Source organism: Symphodus melops, assembly GCF_947650265.1.
Source record: "Symphodus melops genome assembly, chromosome: 1".
In the NCBI taxonomy this organism is placed as follows: domain Eukaryota; kingdom Metazoa; phylum Chordata; class Actinopteri; order Labriformes; family Labridae; genus Symphodus; species Symphodus melops.
Genome location: NC_136691.1, coordinates 40,493,944 through 40,511,830, shown reverse-complemented (window position 1 = coordinate 40,511,830; position 17,887 = coordinate 40,493,944). Strand labels below are relative to the sequence as shown.

The 17,887-nt window shown below is 40.6% G+C and overlaps 1 protein-coding gene across 1 annotated transcript in view; it reads left to right on the top strand.

Moving 5' to 3' along the window:
• Positions 1-2,391: 2,391 nt before the first annotated feature.
• The window catches only part of LOC306841792 (uncharacterized protein), a 29,314-nt gene continuing 13,818 nt past the window's right edge, over positions 2,392-17,887 (top strand). The window contains exon 1 of the mRNA XM_079371780.1: positions 2,392-2,693. Within this exon, the coding sequence (XP_079227906.1) occupies positions 2,602-2,693 (92 nt within the window). The 5' untranslated portion in view covers positions 2,392-2,601. The remainder of the gene's footprint in view (positions 2,694-17,887) is intronic.

Sequence of the window (17,887 nt, the reverse complement as noted above, 5' to 3'; positions counted from 1 at the left end):
CCCCCATCTTCTCCATCCTATTTTCAAGCCCAGCGCAGCTTTGAGCCCGGGTCTGTTTAAAAGATTTCTGCTTGTTAAAGTGGAATTTTTTCTTGCCACGCTGTGACGAATTAAGCTGAGCTCTTGTAATATAACAAGAAGTAAGGTCTTTTACCTGCTTTTTGTAAACATAAAAATGAACATGGTCTGTTTACCTGCTCTTTTGTAATGATAACAGACAACGAGTAAGGTCCTTTACCTGCTCTTGTAAAGTGCCTTGAGATAACACCAGTTATGAATTGATAAAAAAAACAGATTGATTGATTCACTTCTAAAACACTAAGATATTGAAAAGTGGCTTTTTTGAGCATATGTCAAAAAAACCCTTGATTTCCTCAAACATAAAATCAATGTAGCCTTAAAATCATGGATAGATCAATAGTATAGTATAGAATCTACTCAACACTCTGTCACCCACACTCTGTTAGTTCAGACTTTGCCAGGAAGGCAGGAAGCTCTACGAAAAAACGGTGGCAATTAGAGAAGGACTTTCAGTAAATGAGTTGACCCCCCTCCCCCTCGCACACACACACAGCCGTTAGGACAAACACACACACATACAAATACACAATCCAGATTCCCACTGGACATACAATCATTCCCACATTTAGACCCCATCTCCAACAACAGCTGCCACCGCACCCCAGCAGAGGAAATGCCAAAGTCCTCTGAAGTGGAGCATAACAGCTCTGCCGTTCACATCCACAAAGAAGGACCGAGAGGGCAGGAGAGCCTCTAATAGCAGGAAGTTGTAAGAATAATAGTGGCGTGGGGATGTCGTGCCCCCTGTCCTTCTGGCATGCAAGCTTTGGCCAAGACAGCAGAGTTTGTATGCTTGCTTGTAAAATTAATGCAACATATTTCGCAGCAAGAGATTACAGGATGAAAGCTTTTGTGGGAACCCTTGTCTATTAGGCCATCCAGTAAAGGCTTTAAATTAGATATGATGCCATATTTTTGTCATGTGTCACAATTCTTTCAACAGGATAGCTGGCGGGCTTGATAACTTGCCACTAAATATGGTCTGTAATCAATTGTCAAGAGGTCAAGGCCAACCTGAGCCTGACACATCAGAAAATAAAAACCTGTGACTTTTATCCCCTACATCTGTCCTGGATTATCTAAGAATGGCTGCTAAGTAAATTACTGAGCTCAGGAACATTCCCATAATCCAAAGTCTTTAACCCTAATGCTGCTGTCCCACAGGTGAACACTAGTGCATGCCTGTGTGTGCGTGTGTGTGTGTGTGTGTGTGTGTGTGTGTGTGTGTGTGTGTGTGTGTGTATTTGTGTACTGGCATGTCTGGACAGAGTTTGGCTGCAGTTTACAGGTTATGCATACAGTATGTGACCATTTGTATCAGTGCATGGCAGCGCTTGTGTGTAATGCTTTAGTGCAGGGGTGTCCAAAGTGCGGCCCGGGGGCCATTTGTGGCCCTTGAGTGGATTTTTTGTGGCCCTTGACTTCAAATCGAAGATTCAGAAGATTTTGGCCCCAGGCCTCATCAGATGGCATATTTCGTTCTTTTTTTGAGGGAGACCTATAAAAGCCTGACTATTCTTTCCAAAAAAATAGAACACAACAGTTTCCCACTGCAATTAGTTATTGTGTATTTACATTATTTTTTGAAGAGGTCAAAATACAAAAAGTTCCTTCTAATATTTAAAAAAAACCAAAAAGAAAACCCTGTGGCCCGTGAGCGATTCTAACGCGACAATTTTGGCCCGCAAGAAAAAAAGTTTGGACACCACTGCTTTAGTGAGTGTGTGTCCATCACTGCTGGGCAGTCATTGCAAAGACCCCCAGCTGTTTTTAAACACTGAAACAGCCTCTCCTTCTTTTTGCTGCCTGCTTTGGACTCAGTTCCCATGAAATTGTTCTTAGATTGTGGGGACCAGTGAGGACTAATTCAAAGGGAAGGCAAAATAAACTTTCAGGGATTCGACCCAGCCCCATAGACCCTTTAAATCACATCAACAATAGGCTACTCAATGGATTTAAAAAAGTATGTATTTTTACTGTCTTATTGTTTGGTTAATTACGAAGCAAAAATGATTCTATTGTATCGTTCCATGCGTTTGACTGTTGGCCATCATTAATTAGTAGCATCATGATGAAATAGTGGGGAATGTGGCAATTTATAGCGCAGGAAAGCTGCCCCATAAGAAACAAAAATAAGTTAATTATGAGATACAGTATGCACGTATGATGAGTACAAGTTAACAAGTTTAGTTTCTTTAGAATGAACCTAGCTTGCAGTGAAGTCATGCTTTCCACTCTCTCAACGGGAGGTGGGGCTTTTTAGAGCAAACTTCTCCTTCTCCGCTGCACAAAGACCAGTGTGCAGTCGCCGTCTCCTCCACACTGAGTGCGCAGCGTCCTCACAGAACTCTCCAGTTTGGAACTTAAACCCCCCCACTGCATGAACTTGCAACCCCCCGCTGCTGTGAACAACCGTAAGTGTATCGCTGTGGCAGTTTTCCAGCAGATAATCGGACCCCGAAAAGCGTCGGGACTAGTGAAGAGAGAAGCTGCGGGAGTGGTCTGGAAACTCTTACCATCATGAGCACCCGAGGGGTCGACCTTGATACCTACAGCCTGTCGCTGCTAACAGCCAAAGAGGACATCCTGAATACCCGTTCCTCCACCAACTGGTAACTCGCAGTGCTTATAAATGAACAAGACTGCAACTTGCGAATATATTCTAACTTCTTTTTCTTTCTTTTTGACTCTGCTTCAGTGTTATGAGACCATAGCATACAAAGAAATGTAGATACAGTAACCATACTTTCATGTTCTCCAGAATGGGCATACTGTCCTTCTTTAGCTCATTTGTTCATCAAATGCTGTAGCGTAAGCACAGGCTTGATTTCAATTAATCCAATGAGACAAACTAAGTTGCCAACGCAGGGACTGCACGCAACCTGTACTATAGGTTGTTTACGCACAGCAGTGACTAATGCATTCAGGCTTGTTAATTTGCAGCAGTGAGTGCTTTGTAAAATTGTGGCTAGCCGTCCATTACGCACGCCAGGCGGTTGGTGTGACCAGGTCCTACGCTCTATGACTTTGCTTTTCTCTACCAGGAGCAGTGAGGCTTCATTTTCTTTGGTGCAGGATCATGTTTCTGCTGTTGTGCTGATCTCTGACAGGGTTTTCTTTCAAGGACAGCCATTTAAATTTGACAGCTTTGAGACATGAGGAGCATCCACCTAACCAACACACACACACACACACACACACACACACACACACACACACACACACACACACAAAAACCCAACCCCAAACAACAATAATGTCAAGCAATAAAATAACTAAGATGTATAAATAGGCTGTGCAGAGTGATTTGAGCTCCAATACACTATTTAAAGGACCATTCAGGAATAAGTAAATGCAAAGAAGAAAGAAAGTTCTTTAACATCAAATATTGACATAATTTTGTGGATAATTCTGCTCTGACATGTGTGAGACCACATCATGCTCAAACCTGACCAACTGATACCTCTCTCATTCTGTTACTTTGCCACAGGGTATGTTACTATGGTTACCCATTCATCTTTTCCAAACATCAACACTCTCAACCTACTGTTTTCTTCTTCTCTATGCTGTCCTTGAGAATGTGTGGCATTGTCATCTCCATTGACTGCATGCAGAAAAAAAATCAGTTTACTTTGATATTGCTTCTCAGTTGTCCACTTATTATGATGTACGATAAAAGGTATAAAGGAGGCAAGCCAGGGCCCACACAGACACACATTTGTTCTCAGGTGGAAGTATAGGACTGATTCTGTCCATCTCATCTTCCTTTGCCACATGGGTTTTGCTGCAAACTTTCCTTTTACCTTCTTCTAACCTCTTAATGATGAGATTAGACTTGGAGATATGAGATCCAGCTCGAGTGAACTCAATATGAGTGAACTGTTGCCCTAATAAAATTTGAGGAAAGAAAGAAATTCTCCACCCAGGCAGAATTTTCTCAGTTTCCATTATTTATTGCTTTTGGAAGATTTTAAAAAGTATCCATTATTAGTATCATTATGGAAGTTTTATCCCAACACCTCCATAATGATAAACCATATTTCAAGATACTTGCACATGTTTGGTTGTGCTTAGAAGAGAATAAAATAAAAAAGGAAAAAGACAGCGAGAGAAAGAGAGAGAAATCCCCCAGCATTCCCTAAACATACTTGGCTAAATAACTCTACCGTGACTGAATTGAGAGGTGGGAGGGGGACAAAATGATGTCATGATTCCCACTGTCAAACCGCAGACCAGCCAGCAAGTGTGTGTCTGTGTGCACTGAAGGGGTTTTACGAGCGTGCACGTGAGTTTGCATGTGAATGTATTTGTGTCAGGGTGTACATATGCATCCTGCAGGGACTGTTAAAGTAAGTTGGGTAGTTGAGAAGTTTGCATGGGGTTGAAGTGTAGGAGGCTGGTTTTGTCGAACCATTCCGCCCCCACTGTGTGGCCTTGAGATCCCTGTGTGTATTATCTAATGACCTTGTGTGTCCTGAATGGGAAACAGACCCTTTGTGGGTGAGGCTGTGTGAAGAAAAGAGGAGCAATTGCAATGCATCCGTCATTCAGACTCCTCAACTCAACATGCAGCCTTGGAGGCCTCCCCTCAGTCTCTAAGACCACTGAGGACTACGAAGTGTCTCACTTGTTGGCTGGAATTACACTAAATGCATGTGTTTGTTTGCTTGTAAACACAGGAAAACAAAGTAACAGTAAAAATGGTCTTCCCAAGGACATTGTCTAATCCTCTGAACAGGAAATTCCTCCAATTCCTCGCCACAGAAACCAGTGGGCCTGACACATTTTTTTCCAGTTTAAACCCAAATAAATTATTCAAATTGGCACTTTAGGCAAGCTCACTGTATTTATTGTGTTTTTTTAAGCAACAATGTATAGTTATTTTATTTAAGCCTTTGTGTTTCAAAAGTTTTCTTGCATGTTATTTTTTTACACTTCTATTAAGCACCCCATGTCAGCAGTTTATTCTTCAAACACATATTTAAAGTTGGCCAATAGCACTATGTAGATAAGAGCAATTTTCCAATGCAGAATACGTTGTCAGAGGTGTCACATTGCCAAATATCACATGCTGTAGAATGCAACACCAGTTAAGGGGACAAATCAGTCCAGAAAAATGATTGCACAAATCATATCTGATTGGAAGTCCTTTAGAGTAGTGGAGCAGTTTGAACTCTATTCAACAGATTGGGGCGTGGGCTGAATCAGAACATCTGTTGGTCCTGGTGTATTGTACACACCTTCAGCAACTTCAACTTAAGACATCTGTCTTGCAGTTCTCGTTCTAAGTGTATGAGCCTGTTCTCTTGCAGTGTTCCCTACATGCAGTGACACATTAAGTAAATATCTGATTCATTGTAGTAACAGAGTGATTCAGTTTGTAAAGACCAGTAAAACATGTCTCACAACAGGTCAAAGGTCTAGTTCTAGAATGAGGTCAGATTTTTCATGTACATGTGACTAAATCATGTCACCCACAGTGTTTCTCCAACCCCTATATTAGCCCCCCTTCCCAATCGAACGAGTGTCTGTAATTTATGTAGAAACTGTAAAAATTGTGCCAATCTTGTTCGTAAAACTGTTTAGTTAGCTGTCCTGTTATTATAAATTGATTTGTTGTCCTTTGTAAAAACAAGTAAATTTATGTATACATTATTAGCTTTTGTGCTAATTCCAGCATACCTAGATGAGTATAGCTGATATGTTGATTAACGTGCATGTTCCCTTATTCATAGCAGAACTATAGCTGCAATGTGATCTGCCATGGTCATGGAAAACAGACACTGGGTTCTGTTTTAGAATTGTTTTGAGTAATGCACCTCTGACAACACCTTTAGTAATCAACATGTTACACTGTTGCAGCTGTTAAAAACCTTCATCATCAATCAAAATTGGAATCTAGAAATGAACTAAATTCTGAATTTTACCTTTTTGTATTTTTTCTTTAATTTGGACCTGTGGGAAACTGAAGTAATCAATCATACTAATTTTCATTTAAATAACAACACCCAATCCTCTCCTCTGCAGGCCTTTGAGCTCATGAGAAGGGACTCTCCTGTTGATAACAAAGGCAGCAGCCTTTATTTCTGTGCAGGCCTGGGGTGTTTGTGTTGCCAGAATTTCCACAGGCTCATGCATGATTAACCACAACCTAAAGAGCTCCCGTGTCTAAAGTTACGTTGTATGGAAGACACCTGTGGGTGTGGGGACAAGATGGGAGGGAGGTAAAAAAAGTATGGCTGCCATTGTGCAAATTGCATGTGTGCACTATTTACTGACTGCAGGGTAGATATGAAGTGTGTGTGATAGTTATCTTGTTGGTAAAAATACATAACCCTATAATCACCCACTGTTGTCAAGAAGTTAAACTTCCCTGAAAATGCTCTGCTGTTTCAGTTCTCTTATAAAGTTCTCTATAAATTAGCCTCATGACGGAACCCATCTGCAAACTGAACATTGAAAATCTTTATATGAGGAAGGCGTGTGTCTGTACATCTTGCCATCTAAAAAAAGGAAACTTTAACTTAGACTTTGATTAAATCAGTATATTTTTCTCAAACATTAAAGCTCCTTCCGCACAAGAGCCATCTGCTCTTTTGACTTGTCCTCAGCTGTGTGGCCTGTCAATGAATAATCTGATCGCTCTGAATTAGAGGTCAACTGAGGGTGAAAACTCTTTAACTGTCAATGTTTGAGCTGATGTGTTATACTTATCCATTTTAGTAAAGGTTGTCATAGATTGCACATTAAAACAATTCCTTCTGATCACTTGACTCTGCAGTCTCACAGGATGAAAACAAACAGTCTGGTTGGCTTCCTCGAGCTGTTCATGATAAGGCTTCAAAGGTCCCTCACAGTACGGACACTTTTTGCTTGATCGCTTCATACATAGTGGTATATTTGAAATGGCTAGTCACACAATGGTTTGCCTGGACCATTGCCTGCTCTCTGCTGACCTGCTGTCTCTCTATCTCTGCTCACTGTACAATGCGTGAGATAGGTTAGATATCTATGTGAAATGGATCCCCATTGGTTTACAGACATTCATCTTATCACATATCCTACAGTACTACTGTTAGTGTTAACTACTGGAACACCAGTTTTAATGTGTTTTAGTTAACCCAAATGATAATGAATGACCCTTAATGTGTTAAGGGCTCCTATTCATACCATGTTTTTCACGAACAATATAAGCGGCAGTCATGGGACACATAAAGCAGTCAGGTTTTAGGAGATGCCAATATGTTCAAACTTCACTTTTGAGATTTCTTTTAGTTTGGAGGTTGAAAAAAAAATCTGGATTATTCACATTTTAGATGAAAATCAGAGATGTTAATTAAAGTGTATCTTCTCCTCTCCAAGCATCTAGAGTGTCTGCAGTTATTATCAACAATATCAATTTCACGCTGAACTGTGATTGGTTCATAGAGGGGAAGGGGGATGAGTATTACACAGTTCAAGTGATTGTTGTGTGACATTGTGTGGTTGTTGTGTGACAAAACTATTTTAAAGACACAGGGTTTGCACCTTGTACAGCACTGTGAAGGTCACACCACTTTCCAGCGAATAACCTAAGCTATCCTATTTGCTTGTGCGAGCATGTCTGTAGGTTGCATGTTGGAAGATGATGACAATGAAGGCTGTAATAGCTGGTATGTGAATGTCTGTTTGGATAAACTTAGTAAATGATTCAAACAGTAATCACTAAGCAACTGCTTCCTGCCCCTGAAAATATTGTTTAGATTTATCTGAGGTCTTAAATGAATCTGCAGGGTAATAGTAGGTATCAGGCATGATGAGGCATGACTGCAGGAGGTTATACTCTTTGCGTAACTTTTGTTGTGTATGTCCTTGAATTTGCTTAATGTTGAAAACTTTAGGGTGCAATACTGCCAGTTCACACGTTGAAGTGTAACTTGTAACTGTTGGTGGCACTGCATAGCTGTTATTCTTCCTTGTGTTGCTTTCGTTAAATCATAAAAACAAACTTCTACCTCAGTAAAGATATTGTATGCAGCATGTGTGTGTTTCTTCTCTGTTTGTAATACATGTTTTAAACACCATCATTATAACATCATAAACAATAACTAAGTATTTCATTATTCTCAAACCTTTCTGTCAAAATGCTCCTTCTCTTTGTTTTGGTGCCTCAGAGCAGTTGACCTTAATCCAGATGCCTCCTGCACATTGTTTCCACTGGAAAGCTTCTCTTTATATTGTACCCACACAACCACAGTGAACACTACAAATGCTTTTTTGTTTGCCTTTGCAGTTTAAGATCCAGGCTGGGAAACTCTGCTGGAAAATGTTGGCTGTCTCTATGTGCAAGCAGATGAATTTTTTTTTCTTCAATTGTAATGAAAACTAGAAGCTGGATTGAGGTGAATTGTTTGTTTAATCTAACTAATGAGCTGTGAGTGTTGCAGGCAGTGTGGAATTTTATGGGTGTGTCAGATAGCTGTCTAAGAACATCTGTATTATAGTGTTTTTGGATACATTGGCAAGAGGCCGAATACAGAGCACGGTGTGTCTGTTTGTGTGAGGCACTTTTAGGGGATGTCTGAGCAACTATTTGAAATCAAGGGACTGTAATCTACTACTGGAGTTTACTTGTGCTTGGGTTACAAAGCTTTTTCTTATACAGAAAATACTAATACTAATGTAGCTTAACAAATCTGCTAACTAACATAAGGACACATAACTAATGTTATGTGTCCTGAGTCGTCCTCTCTTCTCTGTGGCTTCTTTAGCTCCTGAAGTATCCAGAGTCTCCTTGAAATTTGCAAAAGGTTTTACAAAGTGCACATGAAAAGTCTGGTCATGTTTTCTCATTGTTGTGACTCGTCTAACAATGAGCCTGACAAACTCAACATGCATAATCTGACAGAATCTAATCCTCTGAAGGACCAAAACTTACTGTTTTTAATTATTGAGTTTATCAGATGAACACAGCTACACCATCAATGATATCTGAACCAAGTTTATAAATTAAGATTGTCCAATTGTCCTGAACGTGTTTGGCATCATCAGCTGTCTTTGCTGCCTCGTCACCATGGTAACAGAGAAGCTCCATGGTTATAAACACAACAGTCTGGGGGTTAACTATATTAGCCTCTTACAGGGTCTTGACTGGGAACTCCACTTTTCCTTTCTCTGTCTTATTTGTTCACTTGCTGCTGGTGCGATCAGGGCTGTGGGTGAGATGAGGCGAGTTGGGGGGCTCTGTTGTCCTGACGATCCTTGTGGGAAAGCTTGGTTGTTTGTTGAGGGAGACTGAATGAAATGGGTTAGATGAGTGGAAAGGGACTGGGGAGGCTGGGAAAGGGAGAGTGATAGAATAGCAAGGGCTTTCGGTAAGAAATATAGAGGAATAAAGAGATGAGAAAGTAGCAAGATGGAGGATTTAGCCAAGAATTACAGTGAGTAAAGACAATGTGAGCAGGGTGGCCTTGACATTTTTAAAAAGGGAATCAGAGAAGGATTGAGGTTGGGGGGAGTGACAGAGCAAAGAAGATAGTAAGATGAGAAGAGGACAGGTGGAGGAGGAAGAGACGGAGTAAGATCAAAGTTTTAAGAAAAGCAGCAAAATGAGGTCTAAGTGGACATGCGATACCTCAGGCTATGCTTTGATTAGCTGAAGGAAATGGATGAAGATAAGAAGCCATCATGTTGTTAATGGTCCCATTATGACTTTGATATAGAGACAGAAAGCCTGTGTTTGTGTGTGTGTGTGTATGAGTGAGTAATGTAGTATAAGAGTGTGATTCTGCATGCACAGGAAATGCCAGAGAAATCCCAAAGGACCACCATTTTGGAGAATTGTATCTTCTCTCCTCTCCTTGTACCACTGACTTTAGGTGAAAATTCTGCCCCCCCAGCTTTACTTCTCTGTAAGACTCATAACAATTTACCCCATAGACACTCTTTCTTAAAGACACTTGCTCCAATAACCACATATTCCTCTTCCTCCTTGGAAACCTCCCCCACAGTCAGGGTATTTCCCTTTGTGTTCTATTGTTAAAAGTGCCCCCACTAGCCTGCCCATTTATACCTATCTACATTCCCTGGTGCTTTTCATCTTTTCCCCAGCATGAACTCCATCTTGTCTTCATCTTTCCCTCACACTGACCCACCTCTCTTAAGCACGCACTTGCACGACATTGGACCTCATGTACCCATTTTTAACTGGACCTTTAACACAGAGTTGTACTGTACTGTTTTAACCCCAAAGTGCTGCTGTCTTCTCCAACAAGTGCAAAAGTAATGCAAAATTATGCATGCAAAAGTATCCATCTATTATCTTATTTAATCTTATTTTTGATGGATTCACAATGCGTTTTGAGTGCCATATTAATGTATCATCCATACTAATTTGTGTGTTTTGTATACTTCTCACAGGTTCATAAATATGATTAGGACAGAAAACATGCCGGTGTCCTCTCTTGTCAGATCTCATATCTTCATATCACACAACAGATGAGTTCTGTTTCCACTTTCTGCTTTGAAGGATACCTCATGCTTTGAAAAGGAAAGCTGTTTTCTGTGATTCTCTGCACAACAAGTATGACTGAGTTTCTAAAGTTGAAGTTAAACATGTTAGGGTTATAAAAATTGCCTACGTATACACAAACTCATGCACTTGCCTGTCTTAATAGTGCAGTTCTCTTTCGTCTCGAGACTATGTCTCCACCCCTTTACATTATATGTACGGGATATGATACCTTGCTTGTCAGAGTCCGTAGATATTACTTTAAGACACACCGGCTTACCCGGTCATGCCCCACAGCTCATCTACAAAGCACCTGTGCTGGCGTGCAATCAGTGATTGTCAGATCTCCACTTGAGTCAGAGTGAAGTGTTTTCACGATCTGTGTGATTTTGAAAGGAGAAATAACTGAGAAGAAAGTAGGAAAGGGTGTTCAGCAGTGTATCCGCTTCTCAACGTTTGGCATCTGTCTACGTCGGCCTCCCTGGATTGCTGATAGCCTTTTATTCCCTTCCTTGTGCATCGTGTCTAGTGTCACGGTGCTTCTGTGGAAGAAGAGGAAGCCTTGTTGGCGACTGTGTCCCCTGAACAGCGTTTTGCTTTTGGTGCCGTGAGTTTACGTGCCCATGGGTACCCATGCTGAGTGCAGACGGCAGTCGGCCAACAGCAGGATGACTGTACCAACCGAGCCGATCACGGTGTCTTAGCAGCTGCAGCGGCATCGTGTCCTCGCGGTCGTATTGCTTACAGTTTGTGTGCTGACGCGTTCAGAGGACACGTGCCGAGCGCAGGCTGTCTTTGTCGGCATCAGGGTTGAAGCATTGTTAAGTCCAGCCACAGTATTGCTAGCGGCACACCGGCTAGCACGCTGGCTGAGACCATAACGTGTTGGGGGGTGCGTCCTCAGAGGGAGACTCTGGCTCTCTTCCTGAACCACATTCAGGGGTTGGGTCTCCAACTGACCCACAAGAAAAGCACACTCTAGCCTTCTCCAGTCGCTACATGTCTGGGCATGGTTCTGGACTCCAGGAGGGCGACCATTTCGCTAACACCAGAGAGATTGCAGTCCTTCGGATGTTACCATGGTCACTTCCGGCTGCATTCCAAGGTCACTTGGGGTTTCTGCCTTCATCTAATGGGTCTCATGGCTGCCATGGTGGTGGTTCCTCTTGCCCTCTTATACATTCAACCTGTACAAATATTTCTATCAGGTCAGGGCTTTGCAACCACGGAGATCCCACCGGTTAAGGGCGGTTGTCTCTCTGAGGCTCGATAGTGCTCTCCAGTGGTGGATGAGCCCAGCCAACATCAAGGTGGGGAATGCTCTGGGGCAAGTTGTTTGTCTCCACTTGGTCTTCACAGACGCCTAACTAGTAGGTTGTTTTGTTGATGTTATATGTACAACGTACATATAATGTAAGGGGGTGGAACCAAGAGAACCAAGGTTACAATGTAACGCCACGATTTGGTGACACAGAGAGAAATGTGATAGTTTATTACTATGTGTGCAGCTCTGTTTATACAATAACAGACTAATGTTAACAGTGGATCAAGCCATAGCTGTAATAGGAGACAGATGGATCCAACACCTAACTCTGCCTCACAGTTCATCTCCTGATTTACGTATATCGTGTCATTGTTGTTGCACAAGGTTTTGAATGGACATCTCGCCACACAGCAGCATGTTTGTTGTGTCTCTTTCTGCCTTTGTCCATCCCTCGCTCTTTTCCATCCGCCTCAGAAGACTTCTTCCTCTCACTGCTCCTTGGCAGAGATTTAATTACTTATTTGTTTGGTTTGTCATATTGTAAACTTCTCTGGCTCTGTGTTTTGCTGAGAAGAGAAGTTTTTCCTCCCTCCCCTCCTACTGTCAGCATTCCTTCCAGTCTCTCCCTCACTCTCTGCTGATATCATGTGCTGTCTGTCTTTCCCCCTAAATTCTACTGAATTTAATTAACCTACACTTTCTTTTCCTTCTTATAATTTGTCATTCTGGGCCTCTGTCATTTGTTTTACTATTTACCCTTTTCTTCAGGCCAAATAGCTGCAGTGGTCTGTAATAGTCTCTAGAGGAGTCTGCTGTGTCCTCCACCCAGTCAAATAATACACAGATGAGTGAGTAATACTCAAAGGATCTGAGAAACTTTCCTTATGGGGCAAATATGACGGCAACTTACATTGAACATTGACTTACACAACTATCTGTTTCTTGAGGCGTTTATTTATGCAACTTTATTGCACATTCTCTGATATCTTAGTATAAAAACAGTTTGGGCATCTAGATGTGTTACTTATTCACAATGTGCAAGTAGAAACCAATCATTTATAAACTAACATGAAAAGTTAGTACCAATGTTTACCAATGCTGTAAAGAAGGCAAAAACAGTTGTGACTTTGGATGATTCATATAAGGTCAAATTTTCCCTCCATTATGTCTCACTACTGTCAGAAATGTACAGAAATATTTGAAGCACGAAGAGCAGGCAGTCATTTTTGGATTAGTGTGTGTCTGCAGGTCAAAGAGCCCTGCACGCTTATTACATTGCTTGATTAGGGCCTGAAGCACTGACAGTGTAAAGGACCCTTTTGTTTTTATTCTTTGGCCACTTTGCAGCCATTTTTGAGGGCCTAAATGTGAATGAAACATTTTTAGGTCATCATGTCTGGTGAAAAATGTTATATTTTCGTCGAAAAAGTTAGCAAAATGGCTCAAGGGTGCCCCTTTTGACGACACACAATTGTTTTTTTTAATTACACAAATGATTTTTTTTTTTACGTTAATCAAATCAAGACCTACAAAAAAGTCATTGAGCGCTTGGCTTTAATTTCAACAGGAAGTCCACTAGGATTTTTTGAAAGTAAAAACAATGCCGTTTAAAGGATACCTATTTCAACGAACCCCTCCAAAAGTGTTTATTAGATTGACCAAATTCAGTGTGACTCTAGAGTTCTAGTCATGTTGAACATATTAAATTGTGCTCTACATGTTATTTCGTCGAAGCGCGTGGCAAATAAGAAACATTTTCAAAAAGGCCTCCCCATAGATGTTTTTTTGTCCTTCATACATGACCATTTTTACACACATTAAGCATGTCAGGTCCTACATAAAAACCTCCTACAACCATAGTGAAAACATTGCAGGAAGTCTGCCATTTTATTTTGAATGCAAGAAAAATGGCTCAAATTCACATTTCACAGGTTACCTATTTAACTGAACTTGTCCAAGGGGGTTCATCCGATCATTGCAAACTCAGTGTCAGTGTGTTCTTGACATGTTTAAGATCTCCCGTTGTGCTCTGCACGATTTTACACCAAAGGGCGTGGCCTTGGTGTATTGTCAAACTTCCAATTTTACATACATCAAACAGTAAGGCCTGCTACGTGGCCACGTCTCGCCATTGCACTACAGTGGTTGCAACACACCCTGACATGCACGGGATGCTTCAGGCCCTTCATCATTGCTTGCGTTTTCAATTTGTATTTGATACAGTAAGACATTAAAATTAAGCAGAAACCAGCATGACAAGTCTATGTGATGTCTACATTTGTATGTTTCTTGAGATAAGTAAGAGCCCGGAATGTAACAATGACCCAAAATGCAATTTAAAAAAAAAAGTAACATAATCCAAAATGTAATAGCTGGTTGATAATGTAACAAAATGCTGAGCCAAAAACATTATAACTTTTTGTCAGTCAGTTATTATATTATCAGACAGGCAAAAAATTTTTTCCTGATAATTTAACAACTTGTTACATTTTGGGCAAGAAATAACTATGTTTTGAGCTCAGCAATTTGTTACATTGTCAACCAGCTATTACATTTTGGATTATTACATTTTTTTCATCACTGTACATTTTGGGTCATTGAAACGTTTTGGGTAGTTGTTACATCTCTGTTTGTTGGACTTCTACAGGCAGGTGGCTTTAACGTGATGTATAGCTGGTTTTATGCTTACTTCCTTATCTTTCATTATAGTATCAGTAATAATAGGTGTAAAAAAACTGAAAATTCTAGACAGTTAAGAAAGAGTCAATATAATCCTTTCATCTACTGTGAGTGTGTGTGTGTGTGCGTGTCAAGTGGGATATGCTTACAGTCCAGTTGGCTGGTGCTAATGGTGTTGATTGGGGCTTGGCATGGTTCGATAATTGGATCAAGGTTTCTGTGCTAGGCACCAGCATCACATCATAACCCTCACCCAGAGCCTCTGCTAGGTTAATGTAAGACATTTTCCCAGAGCCAACTTTACTCCTGGCACAGTAATACATGTACAGGAGACCAGACAGTCTATGTTTTATCATAAGAATATGCTTGTTTATGTTATTTTGCTTAGTCCTTCTCAATCAAAAATGACAGGGAGAGGGGCATGTTGAGTACAAACTTGGGATGAAATGACTGAATGAGATATCACACCTTGGATTATTAACTACTACCTGAGAATGTTTGGCTTATGCTCGTGATCTTTTGTCTTGGCTTTTTGAACACTGTGTGTCTCATGACTATGAGCACCTCAATGATTTTTTTTTTTTGCTCCAAAATACATTTCAAAGTTAATGTTAATGTGAAAACGGAAGTTACATTTCATTTTTAAATATTACTTCACCTATGTAATTTTAAGCTTTCCTCTGGGAGTCTTTTGGTGCCATGTTTCTATCCCCTCTTGCTCTGCAGATCTTATTAAGGGGCCCTGTAGCTTGGTCTGTTGGGATTACAGGTTACAGCCCACTCTCTGTAGGGCACCTGACTGAAATCTGGAGCAATGCAGAGAGCCATGAGTATGGGGACCAAGACGATTTTTTTTTTTTTAATCTCTATTTTCCATTGAACCTTCCCTAGCTGTTTTTCAAAAGAGATTGTTGCACATTTTGTCATTATTGTGTCTCCATTGTTTGTTTGAGCAATCATTCTCTGAGTCATTGTGAAATATTAAGAAAGAACAGCACAGTGTTAACATAAACATCCTCCTTCGTCAGTCTACATCATAGTGTAATTCATGTTTCAAGTAACAGAATCCTGGTTAATATTGAATATTCTGCATTGTTTTCTGTGTATTGATCAACTTAAAATAAAAGATAAAACCCTAATAGAAGGATTAGATGTTTTACATTTCTGAGTGAACCCATCAACATATTTCATCATAACATTACTCAAGTGTCTTTTTGGTATCCAGTGTCAGATTTGAAGTCATGGCGTTTGATTGGATGCATCATGAAATTTACAGGCCTTTAAACCAAACCAAACGTTTTTCTATTCTTTATTTGTCTGTTTCTCTTCTTCTCAATTGCTCAATGATTCCATCATTTGGTTTCTTACTCACATTTCTTAACATCTTCCCATAAACCGCCACATGTTACTGCAGTCCAGACGGACAGAAGAATGTGAGTGCTGCTGGGGTGGCCGCATGGACACTATATTAGTAACATGTCGAACAGGGGGGGAAAACTGCTTTTTCAGAATTACGATTGGCTGGACTTTTTTGCCCATGTTTGGCGAGAGGAAATGAGTGCTGTGTGCACAGGGGATGTCTCTGAGTTCCCCCCACTCTCCAACTCAGACGGAGAGGTAGACAGGCTAAAAATAGCTCTGAGGGCCCAGGTCAGCTTCCAGCCAAGAGTAAGAAGTTGGGGGTCTTAGCAAGGAGAAGAGAAACACATGATTGCAATTGAAGTGAACAGAAAAGCTTGTTGGAGGCAAAAGGAGTATGAGCATGAAATATGCATTCAACAGAGTATGCTTTTAATATCACCTATCTTGACAAATGCCTTCCATGAGAGTCTGTTGGACCACTGTGGATGCTTTTGCAATATGTTAAAAGGTAAGGGCAAGAAAAAAGAACAGATCCGATGGAGACCTTAATTTTGGCAGTAAATTCTGAGCTTCCAACCTCTCTTCCATTTTGTCATATACTTCTCTTCATGCACAATCATATCTCGGCCACAAATCTCTCATATCTCCCCATCTGGCAAAGATGGACTGAATTAAACAACCTATGAGCCCACGAGATCTAACTGTCAAAGATAAACAGAGAGAAAGAATTGTGGGGACGAGGGAGAGAAGATTAGTTGCTCATCACTTTAGTTTGTGAAAGAGGTATGTTATACACACCAGGATTAGAAGTTGAAGGGAAAGCAATATGTGTTATAAGAGACTGGGGTCAGAATAATACATTTGTAGTAATAATGATTGCAAGATATGAGCATTATTTGTGGTGAGTAAGAATAGTAAAGTGAAATATGAGATATTGTTATTGGCTCTGGGTCCACATGTGTTATTATTGGTTCTTTGTGATGGAAGAGGGAATGGAAATCTTTGTAGACCACACAATAAAAGAAGAGGGTGTACATTATGTTCCCATGTTTCCTCTAATGCCATGCTCACACACTGGTGTACATGAAGCCTGGATGAGTGAAAACAAGGCAGTTTTTCCACCAGAGCTGAGCAGCTGTTTCTGTCATGTTCATCTTCAAGTGGTAACGCCTATAATGTTTGGAGGTATTACTGTGGTGGTTAAAGACAAACCATTGTTACTGGCTAGAGCTTACAGCGTGTATGTGTTTGCTTTTGTATACTTCATGTTTGTCTTTATCTTAGTTGATTTGTGCTTTATTTGTTCCTTTAAATTTGGGTTGTTTGCTGTGGTAGTGTTGCACAGAATGAATTCCTCATTAATTGTTAGTTTTTAGAAAATGTGGTCGATTTTTTTCAGAACATGATGTAATTTTTCCTTCTCTTTGCCCCACCCCTTTCTTTTTTATGCTCTTCACTCCCCTCAATGATGGCCTCACTCCCTTCATTTATAATGCCTCTTCTCTTTTCTTCTTTTCTCTCCTACACCCTCTGTCCCTCCCTCTGTCAGAGCTGAGGTCATAGCTGGCTGAGGTTGGAGGTGGGCTTGAGTACAGACACAGCCGTGTGTTTTTCTCATCAGCCTGTTTGGTTTGTACGAAGCCTACATGTGAGATGGAGTAGGGGTCTGTCTGCTTGCAGTTTGAGATTTTGTTACTACGAATACTGCTGCTGCTACAAATGCATCAAATTAGAGCTAAACTCTTCAGAGTTCAAGAAATGAAGAAGGATGTTAATTCATTCAAAGCTGTACACCATTCCAGCTAAGGATCAGTGTGATGTACACTTGTATTGTCAACAATTATTTCAGGAAATAGGGTTCCTGATTCCCTGTACAAAAATACTCAGATAGCATCTATTCATAGGGTTGAACAAACATTGAAAATAGAGTTTAAAAAGGAGATATATTTCCTTGATCAAGGCAGACAAGTTATGAGTGATGGCTCTTTTTTGGTAAAAAACAGATTTTATAG